Source organism: Drosophila willistoni (genome assembly GCF_018902025.1).
Source record: "Drosophila willistoni isolate 14030-0811.24 chromosome XL unlocalized genomic scaffold, UCI_dwil_1.1 Seg141, whole genome shotgun sequence".
NCBI classification, from domain to species: Eukaryota; Metazoa; Arthropoda; class Insecta; order Diptera; family Drosophilidae; genus Drosophila; species Drosophila willistoni.
In genome coordinates, this window is record NW_025814052.1 from 12188240 (window position 1) to 12209396 (window position 21157).

The 21157-nt window shown below is 36.1% G+C and overlaps 1 protein-coding gene across 2 annotated transcripts in view; it reads right to left on the minus strand.

The window, feature by feature from the left end:
• Positions 1-2246: 2246 nt before the first annotated feature.
• Positions 2247-21157, minus strand: part of LOC6641290 — a 53127-nt gene continuing 34216 nt past the window's right edge. The window contains exons 4-8 of one of the 2 annotated variants that reach the window (XM_023175241.2): positions 10523-10670; positions 10257-10382; positions 4423-4682; positions 3949-4041; positions 2247-2751 (exon numbers count right to left, since the gene is read on the minus strand). In XM_023175241.2, the coding sequence (XP_023031009.1) occupies positions 2647-2751; positions 3949-4041; positions 4423-4682; positions 10257-10382; positions 10523-10670 (732 nt within the window). In that variant the 3' untranslated portion in view covers positions 2247-2646. Of the gene's footprint in view, positions 2752-3948; positions 4042-4422; positions 4683-10256; positions 10383-10522; positions 10677-21157 lie in introns of both variants that reach the window. The other variant, XM_002064168.4, reaches the window with a different exon arrangement.

Genomic DNA, 21157 nt, shown 5'->3' on the forward strand with positions numbered 1-21157 from the left:
GGCCAGCTCCGGCCCTTTGGATTTTCTATGAGCCGGACTATCGATATGCATTCAAGGATTTGCAATATCCTTTAATAAACATTGCTCGAATTTTTGTAAGGGTTGCTCAGAAAAATGGCGAAAAATCGCAAAAAACACATAAATGTCCTTATAACTCAGTCATTTGAAGGACGAACGGGACATCCTTTTGTCAGATTGTAGGCCTTCATGATCCGCTTCGACTGACGCTAAGAGATCCTGGAAAGTCCTTCAGAAAACAAAGATAAAAGGACTTTTCTGTTTGACAAAAAATGTCAAATATCTCACGAGTCCTGTGAAGGATCAGGACGAAAGTTGTGTCATAAAACTCCAACCATCAAGGTCTATCCCCGGTGCAAAGGAAATCTCAGTAGTCCTGTGGAGAGCTGAGATTTTAAGGATTTTATAGTTTTGGTCCAGTTTTTTGGGTACTTGGTTCAATTTGGGACTTGGAAAAAAATACAAGTCCAAAAAATAGAAAGAGTGTTGTTTTTGTTGTTGTTGTAATTCTTGTTGTTGTTGTTGTTGATGTTGTTGTTATTCTAGTTGATGTTGTTGTCTGACAGATGGGCAGACGGATATGACTAGATCGACTCGGTAGTTGATCCTGATCACGAATATATATACTTTGTGGGGTCGGAGAAGCTTCCTTCTGCCTGTTACATACATTTTGGCGACTTTAATATACCCATAGGGATGGGTGTATGGTATAAAAAGTCCTTAGGTGTATGTACATTTTTTATGATCAGGAAAAAGAAAATTCAACAATCCAACTAAATGATTATAAGTAAACAAGTGTGTAGAATGAAATTATTATTACACTTGCCACAAAATTGTGGCCGCATTTTAAGCTTATTATAATTTCAACTTAAAACTTCAGAACAACAAGAAGCAATCCTCTCAGGTTTTTAGCTCTATGCCAAAAGCTCCTCTGATGCGCCAGACAGCAGCAGCAGCAGCAGCAGCGGCAGCGGCAACAACAACAACAATATTTAAATATTAATAACACAGAAACATAAAAATAAAAAAACCACAAACAACCAAAAAGAAAGAAAACAGCCAAAGAATAAATGTGTTTCTTTCCACGATGACTGTGGGATACCCTTTAATAAGTTACAAATAACATTTTCTAGATTTCTAAGCGACCTTAAGTTAACCTTGTGGAAAGTGAAAGAGTACTTTAAATGTGACCTCATTTCACAATATACTCCATATAAGAAATCAAAAACTCCATCTATTAGGGCTAAATGTATGAGGGTATGAAATTGCAAAAGGCCTTAAACAAAGTTTCAAGACATAAACACGACATGGCTCAACATACATACTTATAAGGAGATGCCTAGGCATGGCCAGGACACAGCAGAGCAGAGCCCAACAGGACAAGCCTGAACTGGGCAGGGTAAGTGCAGTGTAAACATTTTCACAAGGTTCACTGCGGCAACATAATTTACCTCACTTCACTTGTCTTCACTTGGCAAAAATAAATCAATATGCCAAAGAAGATGCCCCAACATGGTCATGTCATGTCATGTTTGGCAAATTTATGTCTACTATAATGCTGCTCCGTTTACCGTTTCCCCCCCGCCCTCCACTCTACCCCACCACACCATTTCCCGTCCATTTCCACACCATGCAATAAATAAACAATTTGTTTTTGTTAGACAAAATCTGCATAAGGTCAATGAAGGTCTAAAGAGAGAGAGAGAGAGAGACAGAGAGAGAGAGAGAGAGCCTGCTGCTGGCCAGCAAGAGGCAACTTACATATATGAATAGATGAAATCTATGATTACTTTTCTATAAGCAAATAGGCTGTAAAAATGTTTGCCTCACTCAATCTATCTATACATTTGTATTTGTGTGTGTATGTAGATTATCCCCCCCTCTCTCTTTCTCTCTCTCTCTCTTTATTCAAATAAATGTCAAATTTACTGTGCTTGAATATGGCTCATTCCAATGATTGACACCATTTTGATTCAGTAAATGGAAGATATATAAACGATTATTGATAAAATTACAAGATTCTCTTGAAAATTGTTTCAATCGACCAAGTTACCTTAACTAAAATTTTCTCTTTTTCTTAACTGTAGTCTATGGGCCAAGAGTCGGAATTGTGTTGAGTCTCATTAACCCTCAACCCAAACTCTATTTGCAGAAATAAAAATGCATTTAAATCATTTTGCTAGAATATTTTTGTATTTCAAAGAAGAAAAAAAAAAAACATATATAGAAAAAGCATGGAAGAAACTTAATACTTAAAATTGGATGGAATGACGGTTAACATACATAAGTATTGTGTGTGTGTGTGTAAAAGAAAGGAGATGCACATTATTACATTTAAATGTATATTAAAATTTAAATTAATAAAAAAAAAATGAAATCATTTAAATATTAATAACTCCTCTTATGAACTTCTTTTACTTCGATTTAGATAGAGATTTGTATATAAGTAGCATTAATATATAGTAGATCGATCAGTCGTTGTGCAAGCACTGCTAAACAATTAATAAAATATATGATATAAATATTTGTTTTTTATGTGTGTATAAATGTAGAGAAAAATAATGAATGAGTGCTATGAAGTTTTGTTGTATTTTTTTGTTGTTGATTCTTTGTTCTTGCAGCTTATTCTCAGGCCAAACAGAAGAGTTTCCTCCAAAATGAGGGAGTCGGCGGCAATGTGGTTGGGACAAGACCCTCCCAAATGGCTGCATCGAAGACATCCTTGACTTTGTCCTGAAACGAATAGAAATAAGGAAAAATTACAAATTGGATTAGATTTTTATTTAGTTAATTGTGCTAAGCTTTCACCTTAAATACAAAAGAGTCGACGACTATGATAAAAAAAATATACATATATATAATAATAAGCTTTGCATAATCTTTGTCCCAATGCAATTAATTAAGACAAGGACAGACACACACATACACACACACAGACCGACAAGCAGACAGGAAGTCATTGCTCTCTGTCTATCTATCTGTCTGTCCGTCTGACTGACTGACTCGAGTTGCAATGTGTAAACACTTAGAAAAAAATAAATGAGAAAAAAAAAAATAAAAGAAAAATGAAGGAAAGAAAGATACAAGCCGAGTACATCCTTTGGGAAGAGCCCTCTAAGTGCGCACACACACACACACACACACACACAATAATCATAATTGTGCGGTTTTGCTTCAACACTTCCGAATGAATGCCGACCCAGTCGACAGTTTTACCACTCCCCGTTCCTTTTTTTACATCTAACTCTATAGCAAGTATATATATATATATATATATATATGTATATATCTTTTTTTCTACTCGAGCACTGCACTTTGCGTGTATTTCCCTAAAGGTAGCGACAACGTATACCACTCCATTGCCCTCTCCTCTCACTTTCATTCTGCCCCTTTAGTGGTTTTTGGTTGACTGACTCGACGACGATGACGACAAAAACGAAAAACGAAAGATGAAGCGCAAGTCAGACACAAATTATAAAGCATTTTCTCTTTTTTTTACGCTACTTTCAACCGATGATGCATATCTTCGCACAGTTTTTAGCATAATGAATGGCAAATGGAATACAAATCACAACAAAAACGGGAAGGCCGTCACATTTGACATTTAGAACTGATCTCATCTCTAGTCGGTGTACTAAATCTCTAATTCTGTTGTTGTCGAGTTCGAATCCCGACGTAGATGGCCAAGCCCTTTGCTCACACTTGTCGTATACGCAATAAAAATTACACATACGACATGTTGACTCAAAAACTTTAGCAGAGAGAGAGAGAAATATAAGTAGTCTCCTAGCTATGCTAAGTGATCAAACCTAAAGCATTGTTGCTGATTAACTACATATATGTGGCAAGTTGGCAAATTAACTAAATTAGAGCCACTTTCTCACTCTCTCTCTCTCTCACTCACTATATTTTGGTGTTTCCCTCACTCACCTGTGTGGCTGACGAAGTCTCAATGTATTTTGCGCCAATTGTTGTTGCCAAATCCCAGGCGTCTGCATATGAAATTGCCTTTTCGCCATTTGTCTGTTGTTGATGATGGAGAAACGGAGCAGCAGCAGCAGCACGAGGAGGCGAAGACGGAGTAGAAGTTGTAGTGGCAAAAGCGTCAGCGGCAGCAGCAGCAGCAGCCCAAAGGCATATGAAATCAAATAAGAATTTCATAAATATTTAAAATCAAAAGGCAAAAAAAAAAAAAAAAATAAAGTAAATATATGGTAAAAAAAAAAGGAGAAAAAAGGCCAAGTCAGAGAGGCATCTCTCTCTCTGTCTCTCCCTCTCTCGAACAGAAAAAATTGCATAAATAAATAAATAATCCATCATGTTTGCCTCTCTGGTTACTTTTTTCTCTCTTTGGGTTTTTTTCGTTGTTGTTGTTGTTGTTGTTGTCTGTGGAGACACACTCACCTGCAACTTGTTAAGGACATTGGGATTCGCCCTCAAATCGGCCTGGGTGCCAACGAGTATCAAAGCCGCTGTGGATTTTGCAAATTTCGGCGCCCATTTTGATTTGATGGCACGAAACGTTTCGGGCTTTACCACCGAGAAGCAGAGCAGAAAGACATCGCTATCTGGGTAGCATAATTCACGCAAAGGATCAAGCGTATCCTGGCCGGCAGTATCACAGAGTGTCAAATGTACGGGACTGTCATTCACATTAACATCGGCTGAAAGAGAGCGAGAGGTAAGAATGGAAGTCAAGGTAAGTTAACTAGACAAATCAATTTTTTAATTTCCACAATCTCACCAACAATAGTAACGATGAGTATTAAACAACAACAAAGTTATTAACAAAGAAGTTATAGGCCTTTAAGTTCAAGTTTATTGCTGATTAATGACATTTCCAACGTTTAGATAAGAACAATCACGTAACGTAACTGAACGTTAGCATATAACGTAAGCAAATGCAATTAATTAATAAACGTAAGCTGGATGGTGAAGGGATTTGTGTAAAGGGTATCAATTAGTTAATCACTGCTTGCCTTCTGCTTGATTATTGTTATCCCCGAACTGGACAACAAATTTAATTATGAACTTAAAATCCTTGATTGTAAAATATTTGCAAAACACACACACACACCACATACAAGCCCATACACACTCTTCCTTCCACAAATGCTGCAGGCAGGTTGTTTTTTTTTTTGATTGAATTGCCGTTGGAATTTAATTTAAAATACTTTTTTCCCCCTTCCTTCGCCTCTTTACCATGCACATTTTTAGCGTAGCCAAAGCGATTTACTGCTCCTACAAACACATCGCCCACTAAATAGGTAGGTTCCCTTTGATACACACGCACACCCAAACCCACACACACATACATATTAAAGTAGTTTTCAAGCTATGCGAGCAATTCGCCAATTCACTTACGCGCTGTGCTTATCTGCGTTTTTCTCTGTAAATGCAAAAGTTTTTAATCTCATTTCTATATAGAAATTTCTCACCAAGCATTTGGAAACCACCTTGATGAGTTTTTTTTTTGAGTCTTAACGAGTTAAAAAAGAAATTAACATGAATACAAATGGGGTTCTAAAATGAGTCACCTATAATTTATCGATAACACTTGACTTTTATGATTTAACAAAAAGTTCAGAGTTAAAACTGATCAAAAGATCTGACCATAATCAACTTATTAAGAAAAGTTCTGGCTAGGATAACATTTTCATCAGACAAAGCCTTTTTAAGAGTATTTTAGACAGATTACGACTTACTTCACCTTGGTTAAGTAAGAATTAAAATATATATCTTTTTCTACAAGTCGTTAGTGTCATGATCAACTTAAACTTAAGGTCTCAGAGCCTTAATCTCAGTTTCTTTCGTTCTCAAATTATCGTTTAGCTTTCTCTGGTTTATCTTTTTTTGTGTGCCTTATGACAATTTTCTAGTTTTGTACACCGGAAATCTGTTATAATTGAAATTGAGTGATGAAATTTTCTACTCCAACTCCAAAAGGAAATGGAATTCATGGAAGCATGCGAAATGTTTTTGCAGCGAATAAGTTAGAATTTTTTCAACTGTGAAAATTCGCATTTGCTTGTAATTAAAAGTGTGCAAAAACAAAAAAAAAAAAAAAAAAAATGTAAGTCAAGCTTAGAGATACATATGTGTATCTCTCACTCTCTCTCTCGCACTCTCCACTTCCTCAGCATTTCCCTATGCTTATTATAAAACATATTGTCGAGAGTGTGTATGTGTGTGTGTTTGTGTGTGTGTGTGGTAATACAATGATGAGCCTGCCTCATGCTACAACCGCTCAAAGCTGTTTTCTATGCAGAGTGTAAGTTGGAGTGGGTTGGTGGGTGGTTTGGGTGGGTTGGGTGGTTGGTTCACGGCTTGTTTTTCATGGCTCGATGACCTCGCCCTGCCTCGCCTTGCATTTTAGCATTGCATTGCATTGCCTTGCCTTGCCACGCCTTGCCACTAAAAAGTTAATCATGACTGGGGCTCTTTTCAATGCAACTGCTGCATGCAGCAAGTGCTCCTCCGGCCGCTGTTCCAACTGTTTGCTCTGCGTAAATAAAGTTGGCACTCGCTGCTTGCCCTGGGTTTTTAATCAGCGCGAAGAGCGACAAGCGAAGGTCGCTTACACTCATGTAAAATAAATTTAATTTGTGCAGAGAGCCAAACCAGCACCGAGCACAGGGCACAAGCTCATAAAATTCATGAATACACTTCCTTCTCTCCCCCTTGCACTTTCTCCCTCTCTCTCTCTCTCTCTCTCTTACTCCAGCTCTCTTCCTTATTATATCCCTTTTACTTGATTTTTTTTTTTTTGACCAAGTTGATGTGTGTTTGTTGGTTGTTGGGTTGAGGGCCAAGCCAAAAAAATGGGGAAAAAAACTAAAGTAAAATAATAAAAATGCTAAATGGAGCGCAACAAAAGCCAAGGTCCAGGGGAAAAATTTCAAGAAAATTCATATGGAAAATATATCTGCACAGAATTTCCCTTAATTTTGTTCGTTTTTTTTTTTTTTCATCATTCAATCAAAAGTGGAACAAGTGTATCAATAAAGAAAACAAAAAGGAAATGAAAAGAAAGGAAAGTGGGTGGTGGGAGACTAAGAGAGAGAGAGAGAGAAAAAAATGAAAATGATTTGCCAGCTCAACGGAAAATCGCTGAAATTCGCGAGACAAAGCCGAAAGTCGTAGCCGGAAAAGTGAACAAAGGGGACAAAAGCGTTGGCGTTTTGGTTGCTAAGCTCTGTTAATGTCTTTGTGTCCCTTTTGTGTGTGTGTATGTGTGTGTGTGTGTGCCAAGTGAGCAATTGTGTAATTGTGATTGTGTGAAAAGTCAACCAACAAAACAGCACACACAAAAAAGAAAAAGAAAAGCTGCTGATGCCATCTTATTGAAACCTAATTGAGTCATGCCCTCCCAACGACCCACTAACTTGATTGAGTAGATAAATAAGCAAAAGATGGCAATTAACAATTGTGTGGTGTGTCTGTGTCTGTGTGTGTGTGTGTGTGCATTGTTTGTGTTTGTGTGAATGACTTTAATTTATTGTCCAAAATGTGACTTGTCAACTTTGCGGCTTTCAATTTCACAAAATCTAAGTTCACTTACTTTTCAAGTTCTTCTTCTCAATTTTCGTTTGCCTGGACTTTATGTCCTTTGTCTATATAGGATTTAAAGTCAGTAAAGTTATGAAAAGTTGGAGATTTCAAATGACTTTAAGGAGTATTTTATTATAGTATTTCTTTAGTAGTATTTCAATTTCAATCAAAATTTCATTTAATTTTCATTCATGAGATGTGCCTTAAAATTATTTTACTACTTCTCTTCTCGTTTTCTTCTCTTGCGTTTACTGTGATACTTTGAGGTACTCCTTAATTAGTTTTAAACGTTTTCAACATCTTTGTTGAAGTACTTACTCAACATTTTGTTTCAACATGGCTTAGCATACAAATTTTACTTTCAATTAATTATCTTTCAGTCTCTTATCTTGTGACTGTCAATTTTTCCCTTTCGAATAGTTCGCGTTCTTCTTTATTAAGATCAACATTTACCTAGTAGTAGTCAATTAATAACTGCACTTAGAATGCCTTTGCTCTCTTTTTGCCTCTTTGTATGCATTGTTGGCGCTTCTCCTTTGCCCGACCCCTTCCCGCCCTTAAGTCATCCATGGTATCCAGTCTCCCGTTTCGCTCCCTTGGTCCCACTTGATAATTAGTTGAACTATGCACAAAAGTTATGTCTGATGAAAACTATGCAAAGCCTCTCCAGAAATATGCAAAACATACCGACGCTGAAACGCGTGCACACAAATGCACATTGAAGAGGTCACGGAACGGAAGGAGCTTCAGTTGTCCGGATTGTCGGGATCGGGGGTTTGAACGGAACGTGGAAAAGGTTTCCAGGTTACGGGGTAGCAAAGTGGTTGGCTGCTGCGTCGAGATACGCAAAATTATGCCTTTTACTGCAGAGTCAGTGAAGCCGAACGGGGGAAAGAGCTAAAGCTTTGGCTTGTTATGCTTGGAATGCAGCAAAGTCGAGCTCCAGCCGAAGGAGGTGGAAAGCAAAGGGCAAGAAGAAGAACAAGAAGAAGAATCACATGTCGAATAGGAAATATATTCAGAGGGTTTGAGGCAACAGCCAAAGGGATAATGGGCTATAGAAAGTCTTGGGACCTTCGGCTGCACACATCTAACGCATTTTAGGCCAATGAAATGTTTAAGCCAAAAGAAAATAAGAAGCAAATTCTGCAAATTTCCCAAAGAACGTTAGACAAAAAGAGACAGGAATAGAGATAACACAAGAAAAGCTTACGTTTCATTGCTTAACGTTGAAAAAAGTATAGTGGTTATTTAGATACCCATTAAAATTCAGCCTCATCTTTTAATTAGAATCGTTCTTGTTCTAGCCGCTTGTTGCTATATTGGTGGCTCGGAAATTTTCTTAAAAAACAAAAGCATGTGTTTTATTTCTGATTTAAAATATATTAATTCCGTACGTTGATTCAAAAGTTCAATTATAAAGCTCCTTAACCAGTCATTGTCTATTTATCTTGTTGAGAGAAAAGGATTAACTTGCTTATTGTTTTCATAAATTCATCTGCTTGAAGTTATGACCTCAAATAGTTATTCAACAAATTTCTAAGCATGTGTCCTGAGGGCCTCATTAACTAGGAATCTGTTTCGAGCGTTGTCTTTTGAATACGATTGTTATTACGACTTATAAGCCAGCTTCGACGAAGCCTTACAATGCCTGGGATAGAAGGGTTAGTTAATAATTCGACGAGCAGCAAATCAAACATATGCCAACGATGACAATAGAATGTCAATCATGCTTTTGTCTGACAATAACAGTTACTCTGCGTCTCATCAAACTATTTGTTCGATATAACCTCCAGCTAATAGACTATTAATTAACATTTAAACTCAATTGTACTAATTAAATTTTGGTTTTTACAAATAAAAGAAAATTCCTTTTGCAATTTCGTGGTGTAAAACTTGACCAATTAACTTTTATACTTTCTGTCAGTCATTCACGACAAGAGAATGAAAAAGAAAGAGTGGAGAGGAATATTCAATGACAATTTAATTGTAGATTCATGTTAAATCCATTAAATTAGAGAGGCTAGTGGAAGGCAGGCCGTAAGGACATCAAGTGGCTAACATAATTCAATCAACGCACTCACACATAGATACAATTCCTCACTCACTATCGCATATGGAGAGAGAGAGAGAGGCTTAACGATAACGATAAGAGAACAACCGAAACGCAAATATTTGGAACATTTTACAAACCTCACTGAATAACCGCGAATTTCAATTTTCCGTTGATTAAAATTTGTGAATAGCACAAACACACACGCAGACACAAACACACATTCACATATATATGGATAAGAGGAAGCAGAAGCAACTAAAAAGTCAAATGAGTTCTTCATCATCCTCTCACATCTCTCTCACGCTCTCTATGTCTCTCACTCTGTCTCTGTGTTGCAACCCAAGGCTGATTGCCTGGCAGGCAACTGCCAGTTGAACATCATTTTCGCCTACTTCCGGGCTTTATATGTATGTGTATGTACCCTATTTTCCCACACCAACAGCCACTTGCCGCTTGCCACTTGCTTCACTTGCTGTTACGCTGCTCAGCAAAGATTTCCACAAATTGGTTTTCAACAAAATGAAAAATTCATATCCTACATCCTTCGGTTCATTCCGTTTCGTTACGTAAAAGAAAGAAAAAAACCGGGGGGGAAAACGGAAAACCTGTTGAGAATTTAACTCACACTTACCATTATAAATATCTGAAGCTGTAGGCACATGCTCGACTTGAAAACGATTCTCCAGATAGGACAAGATCAAATTTGTTTTACCCACAGCCCCATCGCCAACTAGGACACATTTGATAGAGGGAGGACCTGCAAAGTGAGAGACGGGAAAATAGCAAGTTAAATCAGTTGGCGAGGCAATTACAATTAATTAAAACAACAAATGCAGGCAATTTGCCAAGCTTTGTTTTCTCTCTCTCTCTCTCTCACTCTCTTTCGTTTTATCGCACCTTTGTGTCCTTCCTTGGTTGATGCTGTTGCAGGTCCTGTAGCTGCTGCTGCTGCTGTTGCTGCTTGTGTCTTCTTCGATTTACGTTTTCGCAATAAAAACTTTGCACCTTTGCCACTGCTACTGTCCGCACTTGTATCGCTCAGCGACTGTTGCTGTTGCAAATAAAGAAGAAAAAGAAGATAGGGAGAGAGAGAAAAGAAAAATATATAAATAAAAGTTGGCTAATTCGTATTCACTCATCCAAATCCTCTGAGAGAGGATACTGCAAAATAAAGAGAAAAAAAAAAACCGAGTGATCTATTAATGAATGTGAATGACAAATTGCAAATTGCAAAAAGCGAACGATGTGAAAAGCTCTTCAATCAGCATGCTATCTACCATTGATTGGCGCCCAACGTGGGGCAGTCACTTACTCCGAAATGCTGTATGCGTTCTTAAGCTTTAAGATATATTCAGAATGTATCATAGTGGATGTACTTTTTGATGGCACATATGTATGTATGTATATGTATACACTTATTGCGTATACGCCATGTAGGGTGTCAATTAAATAATGAAAGCCAACAGATTGCAAAAGTAACAGCAAACACCAAAGAATGTTTCGGGGATGAAAACAGAAAGTGTGAACTAATGCCAAGTGCGCGACACTTTTGCCTGTTGTTCCATAGCCACGACTAATTTAATATGCACATATAAATTAGTCAAGGCTGCAAAACGAGGGGGAGAGAGAGAGAGAGAGAGAGTGATAGCAAGAGGAAACGCAGACAAGCAGCAATTGGCTATGAAAAAAAGAAAAATCCAAGCGACAGCTGCAATTTCACAAAAACCACAAAATGGTAGCAAAACGACACGCACAGAGCAAAACAGAGAGACAGACAGATAAATTGAAGATGGTGAAAGACAACAAAAAGGAGAAGAATTACAATACATTTGTTGCCCAAAGTCAAACTTCATTTTAGCTCTTGCCTTTTTGGATTAATTAATTATGCAATTTCCATACGGGCATCAAACTCATTTAATATCAAAGATTTCTGTAACTAACTAAGGCTAATTGTCTTACCTTAACTCATTTTTCACCTTTCTTTTTGTAAACAAAAAAAAAAAAATAAAATTAAAAGAAATAAACAAACTTAAAGACTTTCTTTATTGTTGTTGAGTTTTTCCCGATCCCTTTTTCTTTTTTGTTTGTTAATTCTTATTTTTCGCTTTCCTTTTCTCATAGAGGCCACGCCTCTGTTAGTGATTTTTATCGCAATGAGAAAAACAAGTGGGGCGAGAGGGCAAGAGAGAAGGCAAAGCGACTTTATCGATGAATCGACGAGGAACCTTTCAAGTAGCAAACAGCAACGACAAAATGCTTGGCAATTTAGATATTGATTTAGATAGCATGAACCAGCAGCAGCAGCAGCAGCAGCAAATATGTTTCCGCACCACTAGTTGTTTTACCACCCCCAACCACACTCTACCACCCATCCATTCAAAACCTGTATACCCTCTCATTCTTCATGGCTCTTCTTACCTTCCCTCCTTTCTATCTCTTTTTCCCTGGGTCTGTCCCACACTCAATGTAATTGGCAATTGTACAAAGGATTGATTCGATTTCGATACATAAATCATTTTGCCAGTGGTGCAGAGCAAATGCATTAGGCAAACACACACACACACACACAGACACGCAGACACAGACACACACACATACACACCTCGATTTGCCAAAAATATTGAAGTTGCTTCTTTTGCTAAATCAATTGCATAATTGACTTTAATAGAAAGGGAATGAGTAATAGAGATAAACAAGACAGAAGTTTAATTGCTTGTATTTAATCTTGATGTTGAGAAATGCTATTTTAAATATTGTATTGCCTATTTTTGGGGGGGAAGATGGGATGGAAGATTCATTTAAAGCTTTAGCAAGCGATTTAAAGTTATGCAAACATTTCTACCAATGGTGGGAAACTTGTGAATTCTTTTGCCAAAGTACATTTCAAGTAAATGATTATTGTTTACAGTGTATTTTCAAAATGGACAAGTGCAAGTTTTCCCTTGAAATTTTGCTTTTGATGTTCAGCTTGCGACATATAACTATTAATATTAGTTAACTTTATGGCATCAAGTTTATATAATCAACTTTATTGGTCTAAAAATAATTTAATTTTCATCGTTTTGCACTCTCTATCGCACACTTTCTACCGCTCTCTCTCTTTCTTTTCTTTATGAACTAAAAAAGTTATGAAAAAGAATGAGGAAAAAATATATATATATTACTTAAACATAACATTCCGTTAAAGTGAGGAAGAGTAAGAGAGAGAGAGAAAGAGTATGAGAGTGTGGAAACTTGCTCGTCTTCCTGCTGCTGCTTCTGCTGTGCCTCATCTCCTGGAGCCTTATCACAAATTAAATTAAAACGTCGCCGCCTTTTCTTCTAACTGGCTATGGGATATATATTTTGCCGCGCATAAAACGAAAGTCAAAGTCAAGTTTTTGTTGGCATCACATCTCGTTGCTTGTCCCCCAAACTTTGTTTGGCCAAAAGGGAAACTTTCTTTCCGCATCGTGTGTGTGTGAGTGTGCAAGAGACTGAGTGAAGTAGTAAAAAAAAAAAGAAAAAGAGAGAGAGAACGAGAGTGAGAAAGGGAGTAGTCTTAAACTAAATAAGCCCTTGGACGATGAAAGATCCCAAAAAGTCGATGTCAAACGTAGCCAGAGAAACTTTTTGGCTCTCTTTCTCCTACTTCGTTCTCTCTCTCTCTCTTTTGCTCTAACTGTCGGCTTCTGGTCAACATCGTAAATATGCAACTTTTTAATAATTTCATTCGCTTTGGGCCATAAAAAAATTCGACTTATGGTACTTATAAAATTTTTGGAAAGATGAAAACCCTTAACCCTTGACTGCCTTGCTTGCAATGCTCATGAGAAAATAAGAGGAAAAGTAAAAGAAAACGCCAACGAAACGAAATAAAAGTTTTTTCAAATAATTGTACAAAAAATATTGCAAGTTTCCCCTTAAAATAAAACTTCATTTCTTACATAAAGAAGGCTTATAAAACATAGGTAAAGAGTGCAGAGAAAAAGAGCGAGAGAGAGAGAGAAAGACATTCTTTTCGAGATGCATTCAGAGAAATGCTCTTCAATTTCGCTCAGAAACCAATATAAATCAAAGCTTTTTTTAAGGCTTAACCTGCAAAAAGGAGGGTGATGAGGGGAAAAGGTAAGTGCTTGTTAGTCTTTGGTATTAAAGTTGAACCATATGGATTTTAGCATCTGTCTTTTTCATTGCTTCTTATATCTCATTCTCGCTTGTTGTCATGCAGGCAAAACCAAAGAAAGCTGGCCTTAAAGCAAAAGAAACCCAAAAATAATGACAAAAATTCAAATTAAATATTTAAAAATTAATGTCAAAACAGGGAAAGCTAAGATAAAGACGTAAAAACCATAGCATACATTTATGCGCTTTTGAAAGCAAAAATGAAATCAAAAATAATCCACACCAAATTATTCTTATCTAATTTTCATAATACAAAAATTTCAATGTAATCCGCTCTGAAATATTTTTTTAGTTTTCACATAGAACAACTTGCAGTTGGACTGCTAGGTAAGAGCTGGAAAATGAAACCATTTTAAAGCTTTAATATAGTTTTTGATTTATTTCATTCATGTACAACCAACCAAATTGATTCAAACTTTCTTTTATTTTTTTTTTAAATTTATATTAATTTCTTTTTCAAAATTTCACTTATACATATGTATGTATGTTGTTGGTGGGCATTGTAAGAAGTTCCAAGTGCCGAATTTCTCCACCCATTGAAACTTTCATATATTTAAACTTTGACATTCACCTCATCTTCTCATTCTCCATTCCCAAAAAGCCAATCCCCTCGTCCTTATTCATCTTTTGCTTATTTCAACATTTTGTGGTTCCTTTTTTTTTATTGTTACTGTATGCCATTAAAAGTTTGCCATATATGTAAATCAAAAGAAAATAACAAAAAAAAAAAAAATGGTACCAAACTTTGTTATAAAGGAAATATAAATCGACAAGGAATCAAAAATGAAGAAATTGAGAGGCAGCCGTAAACCTGGCAACATTTTCGCTGTGCAACATGTTGACAGACGCATGAATTGTAAGTTTAATCTACACACACAAACATACACACATATGTATGTACATACATATATGTATATACATTGTGCAATCGTAAAGTTTTGTTCTATTAAGGCAAGAAAAATGGGGACATACATTTTATTGAGAAGGATATTTTCTTGCATGATAAGGAATTATTTTTGGGATCTTGGAAAACATATTTCATCTAAGATCTATTGACGAAGGGTGAAAAATTTTCCAAGTTGAAGTTTTAAAACATCTTATGCAACATTGTTCATCTTTTAAATAAGAAGATACTTTATTGAAGCACCAGCTGCCATTTTAATTTGAATTTTTGAAAACCTTTTCCTATATACATGGTTTTTCATTCAATAAATTGTGTGTTTTTACAAACTGCAAACAGTTTTCCAATCTATTAGACTTTTAGAGACAATTTTATTCAAGAAACCATTCTCCATACTTTCAAAGAAAACAAAATATGAGTCTGTTGTGACTTCTCTGCAGTTTAGGTAGGGTACAGAAAATTCGTCATGACCAAAGAAAATCAAGCCAACCCCTCAACCCCTAGATGTATCTTTTTTTACTTTAAGGCAATTGAATAAATCGCCAGGGAGGTGGACCGCAAAAAAATGCCACCACCCCCAAAGTTTTGCCCCTGTTTGGTTGTTGCCTGTTTCTTTTTTTTTTTGACACACATGTGACTTGGTTTTAGACAACAGAAAGGCATGGGGCATGGGAGTTGTAGGCGTGCCAATAATTTTGTTAAATATACATACATATATGAATATATATATAAAGGTATATGAATATTTGTTACCGCCGCCGCCACCAACAGCTGCTGATGCTTTTGCTGCCTTCTGCCTGTCAAATGAAATTGAAATTGATGAAATTATCATTTATGGATTTTTATTTTTTTATTTTTTCGTCTTGTCATGTTGTTGGCAGGGCTGGCCATAAATTCGAGTTTTTGGGTCGTGGCCCTCTCTCCCCCATATTCAGTCTCTTTCTCCCACAACAGAATATATGTTGCGTATACGCCACGTTAAACAGTTTGAATATTTCATTTCTTCTTATTGTGCGAGTGTGTGAGGAATTTAAAAGCCTTGCAAAATTATGGCGACACTTAATTGAGTTTTAAACACAGAAAACAATTTGGATTTATTTGCTAAAACATGCAAATGTTTCAAATTATACAAATTAACTTTAAAATGCAGAAATTAATCTGTGTGCAACTATTTGTAATTGAAATAGTTCTTTACGCATTTGAAAGAAAAGAAAATTCTTGAAATTGACGTTAATTCAGGGTAGATTGCATTTGAATCAATGGATTTGCATATTTCTGTTTTTTTGTTTTGATTTAAGCTTTGAATAAAAAAATAGTAATAATGCGTTTCAATCAAAGTTCTGTCATTTTTTTCGTTATTAGATATATTTCAATTGAAGCTTGCTCACCACAGCAATTTACAATTTGCACAACGGCATTTTGTGGTTATGAGAATTCATCCAAATTTCTGACACACACACACACACACACCATAAACATCCACAAGAGAGATACACACACTCATGTGCACAGTCAAATGGAAAATAACTAATTATGCTTGTAATTCATATTGACATACCCAAAACATACACACACACACACACATAGAGAGAGAGAGAGAGAGAGAGAGAGAGAATATGAATGATTGGCCAGCAAAATAATAATAATAATTATCATGATAAGAATGTTTCAGTTTTGTGGTAAAATAGTTAAACATTAACTTTACTCATTTGATGAACTATTCTCTTGTCGCTTTAAACGGAGCAGAAACAAAAACAGAATCAAAATAGAAATTTAATTGCCTAATTTAAGGCGATTGTGTGAAAATCAAATATGAGATGAAATGTCAGGACAGTTTTAGGAATTGTCATGGAACATCTCTACAGTTTGTTTAACTAAAAATCGCTAGAAATTTGCAAGAGAATGCGCTACAATTAAACCAAATTGATTTATTTTGTATTGTGGGTCAGCCTAAAAGTAGGCCTTGAAATTTCATTGCTTCTGTTTTCTCTCCTCCCACGCATCGCGTCGGCCAACAAAATGCAATTGTTAAATTTTTGTGGCTATTGTTTTTGTTGTTGCTTCTGCATTAGGGGCCACCACAGTGAATTGGTCAATTTCAATCAATAGCCACAAAATCCATTGAATGTGCAACCCAACCCTCTACACCACATGCCGCACCCCCTCGAATATACACACACACACACACACACACACACAGGCACCGCCCAATCAACCAAATGGCAGACAATGAGGGATAGCAGCAACAACAACAGCAATAACAATAAAAGATTATAATGAGAAATACTGATTTGTTTATTGCGGCATTTTAATTGAAGTCGCATCGAAAATGTCATTGTCAAAAGATTTGGCCGAACCTAAAATAATATACACATAACCAATTTGATTCCTTTGATTGCAACACAAACAACCACATAACTACAAAGATATGATCTACATAAAACAATAATTGCTTGAATTATATTTTTTCCTTTCGTTTCGTTTGAAACGGTTGGAAAACATTTTGGAACATCAAAGAAGAACCCAATTCAATACCCTGTATTAGTCTGTATTAAGGTGGCACAGGGTATCATTACTTGTGATAATTATTCATTTAATTGTATTCCGTCTGTTAAACAGGTTGTTTTTCTTTCAATCAATCGTTACGTTTTCGTGCAACATACTTTAATTTCAGCTTGTTTTGTTGCAAGTGTCATTTCAGCTCTGTCATTTCTGTTGCCTTCTGCCTTCTGTCTGCAGCTGTCTCCTGTCGCCGCAAGTGGCTCATACTCATGCTGCTACGGCAACGGCTCTTACTGTGTGCCATTAAGTGCCAAATTGGGGTCGTCATCGTCAGACGAAATCACTAAGCGGCACTAGGCAAGCTTATGTTATACATATGCACACATAGAATAGTCTAACGAGGTGACTAAAGATAGCAAATGTCATGGGTGGGTATGCGGCGGGGAGGGGGATCATGGTGTCTTCTACAAACAAACATATACACATGGGTGTCCCTGTCATCATCATTTTAGTCCCTTCTGATATACGGTAAGTTTACTGAATTTTTAATTATGATACACTCACACACACACACAGGCAACAACTTGCAACTGGCTGGAATCATTGGAATTTGCATATACTGGGTGTGTATCTGTGTGTGTGTGTGTGTGTCTGTTAGAGGCAGATGCAGTTTCCCCCTGTAATCCTTTTGCATGTTCAAGTGACAAGTGCAAGATAGAGAAAGCTTACTTAGATACTAAATTGAAATACGTAGCTTTTAAGGGGTCATAATATTCATGTGAATGATCGAAAACCCTTCTAATTATCTTCTAATAGAAAGTAAATTATTTCAATGACGGATTAAGAAAGAAATTTGCCTTTGCAAAGGTGCAGGTGCAAGGCCTACAAAAGGTTATAAATTTCTTAAAAACAATGAATTTTTTTCCAGGCTATTGCATATTTTAAGGGGACGCAAATGCATTAATTGGCCTGGGAAGAATCTATTTGCTACATTTACTTTCGCCTGTCTTTAAATATTTTTCCTTCATGGATTCTTTGTTTTGAAAATAGTAAAATTTAAGTTAAAAGTGTTCTAAGCTTAGATTTTAACTAAATTAACTTCTTCTAAGTAACTATTCCCTATAAGTTTTTTATAGTCAACACTTTAATTACAAAACTATGAATATGTATTCATAAAATATAATATATTATGGCTAAAAATCTATTAAGTTAAATCAAAATATGCATTTAAAATCATTTGAAAACTCTTTTGATAAAATTCCTTCTTCTAATCGTGAGCAAGAAATACTTAAGAAATTCAATTTTAAAATCAAATACAATTTCCACTCAAGTTTACAGAAAGAAAATTATGATTGATATTAACGAGAATCAAGTGTAATTTCTACTCAACTTTTTCTTTTGCCTGCCTTCATTCTCGCTGTCTCTTTGTGTCTCTTGGTATCTATAGCCGTCTTATTGCCAGTTAATCAACTTCAAGTTGATCTGAGTACCAATAACTGACAACAGCAGCAGCAAGAACAACAACAACAACAACAACAACAGCAACTGATGACAGCAACTTTCTTTACTCTCTGTGTAGCTACTTATCCAAGACGTCAACTTCGAGTATATAAAATAATCATAGAAAGAAAATAGAAAAAAAGTGGAAGGAAACTAAAAAAAAAAGGAGAAAAACCGGAAAAAGAAAAAAAAAAAAAACTAAAGTCAGTTTTGGAAATAAAAACTTTTTAATCAAATTATGTTGAAGGAGGCAGAGGCGGCGACAACATCATTGCCAGCGGGGGCCAGCGCGGGAGGTGATGGACGACATTCACTTGGTGTAAATTTTATTAGCAAAGCAACAAAAACAACAACTGCAAGAAGCATTAAGTGGAGTAACACCAAAGGAAAAACCAGCTTGGTGGGTTTTGGCTTTGGCTTTGGCTTCGGTTTCGGTTAGGTTAGGTTAGGTTTGGTCAGCCAAATGGACGCCGCCGCCGCCAATTCAGTTTGCCAGACCGTCAGCTTGGTTTGTCTGGTTTTTCTTCCTTGTTGTTTTTGTTATTGTTTTGGTTTTTTTTTTTTTCTTTTTGTAAGCTCTCGCGGTCACAGACACTTTGACGCGGACCCACGGCAACGGCAACAAAAACAAGCCTGAAATACATTTCAATTACCCAACAACTGCAAATGCAGCTGCAACAAAAAAAAAAAGTGTTCAATATTTTTAAGTAATATATCTTAGACAAACACAGACACACACACACTGATACACACAAGACAGTTCAACATTTGACCTCGGTTAGTGGGGTAAAACTAATTTAATAACCTTTTCGCTCAGACATTTGCATTTTGAGCTGCACTTGATACTCGATTTCATAGCGAATTCGCAGAGGTTGTTGTTGCCAATTTAGGTCATAATCATTTAATGCCATTTGATTTGTTGTCTATAAACAAACACACACACACACACACACACACACACACATATATGTATCTTAGAAACTTTTACAGTGTGACAAAAGCACAAAACAATTTTAAATTTTATCTAATATCTTAGCTGAAAAGACAATCAGACCTTAGAAATGTAAGCTAAATATAATAAGCAAGGAAAATACATGAAATTAAGTAACTAGTTAATCCAAATTGACTAAAGGTAATTAAATGATTTATTTTTTTAAGTATATAGACTTTAAAATTCACAAATATATTAAATTCATGTTAATATGAATACCATTTGTCATTCATTTTCATCTAAAAATAAGGTTCAACTTGCTTATTGCTTTATCAATTCAGATAAGCCAAATATATCGAAATTTTTTAGAAATCTTAATCATAACTCTCAAACTGAATTCATATAGAACCTAAAAGTAGATGATATAAAAGATACAGAACCTATCAAGTCAATCATGATGCAAAAAGTTAATATTCTCTCGAGTTTTGAAGCACAGTGTTGGAAATGTAATATGTAGAGTAATGTCCATAGATGGCCTGACTGACTGCGAGAGTGAGGTCTTTCTCTCTAACTGCCTGTTGATCTGTCTCTCTTCCCCTGTCTGTCTGGCTGTCTGATTGGCCGCCTGTCTCTATGTCTAAATGCGGTTCTTTACAAGGTTGCGGCAAGCCAATCCATACAACAATGGGAGCAACTGAAACTTGAGTTGGAAATAAACCAAAATCCATGAAAACCAAATCAATTGTAAACGTCTTCAATTACAATTCTATTTTTATTATTTAGTTTTTGCTTTTGTTTTGTTTTTGCAAACTCAATGAGCATTTGTGTAATATTTAAAGAAGCTATTAAAGTATTTTTTCCTCGCTTATTAAACATTTCCTGTATTTGTCTCTCTCCCACACACACACACACACACACACACGCAGTTTTTCAGTCTTAGTCACAGTGTCTCTGGTAACTGGCAGCTTTAGCCTTGAAAGTAATTAGCCAATTGATGGTAAGAGGAGAAACTTAAAAATGCAAATTACGCTAATGAAGTGTTTTAACGCCTCACACACACACACACACAGACAGGAAACCGCAATTGCACAAAATGTGCAACAGAAAGCCGCAAAAGAAAGAAGAAGAAACAGAACATAACCAAAATAAAATTAGTAAAAAAAAGATAAAGAAAAAGCCACAACAGAACAGAACAGAACACAAAAGAAAGAGAAAAACCAAAACGAACAGTTAAAAAAAGAATTTCTTAATTATACTTAAGTTGGTTAATTGCCGGGCGCAACTTTTTGTGTTCGAGCGACGACGCGACGTCGTAGACAGTTTGGCTTAAATTTTCTCTGGCAAATGGAATTTTCTCTGCAACCAGGTAGTCAAGATATTGTGGGTGGTGGGTCTTGGCTGCAATCTCTTGGATAATTACATGGGCACAAGGCCAAAAGTGGAAGGATTAACAAATGAATTGGTTGGCTTGCTTGCAAGATAGCAAAGGCAACAAAGCAAAACGAAAAAGAAAAGTGTCATTACAGCCGTAATG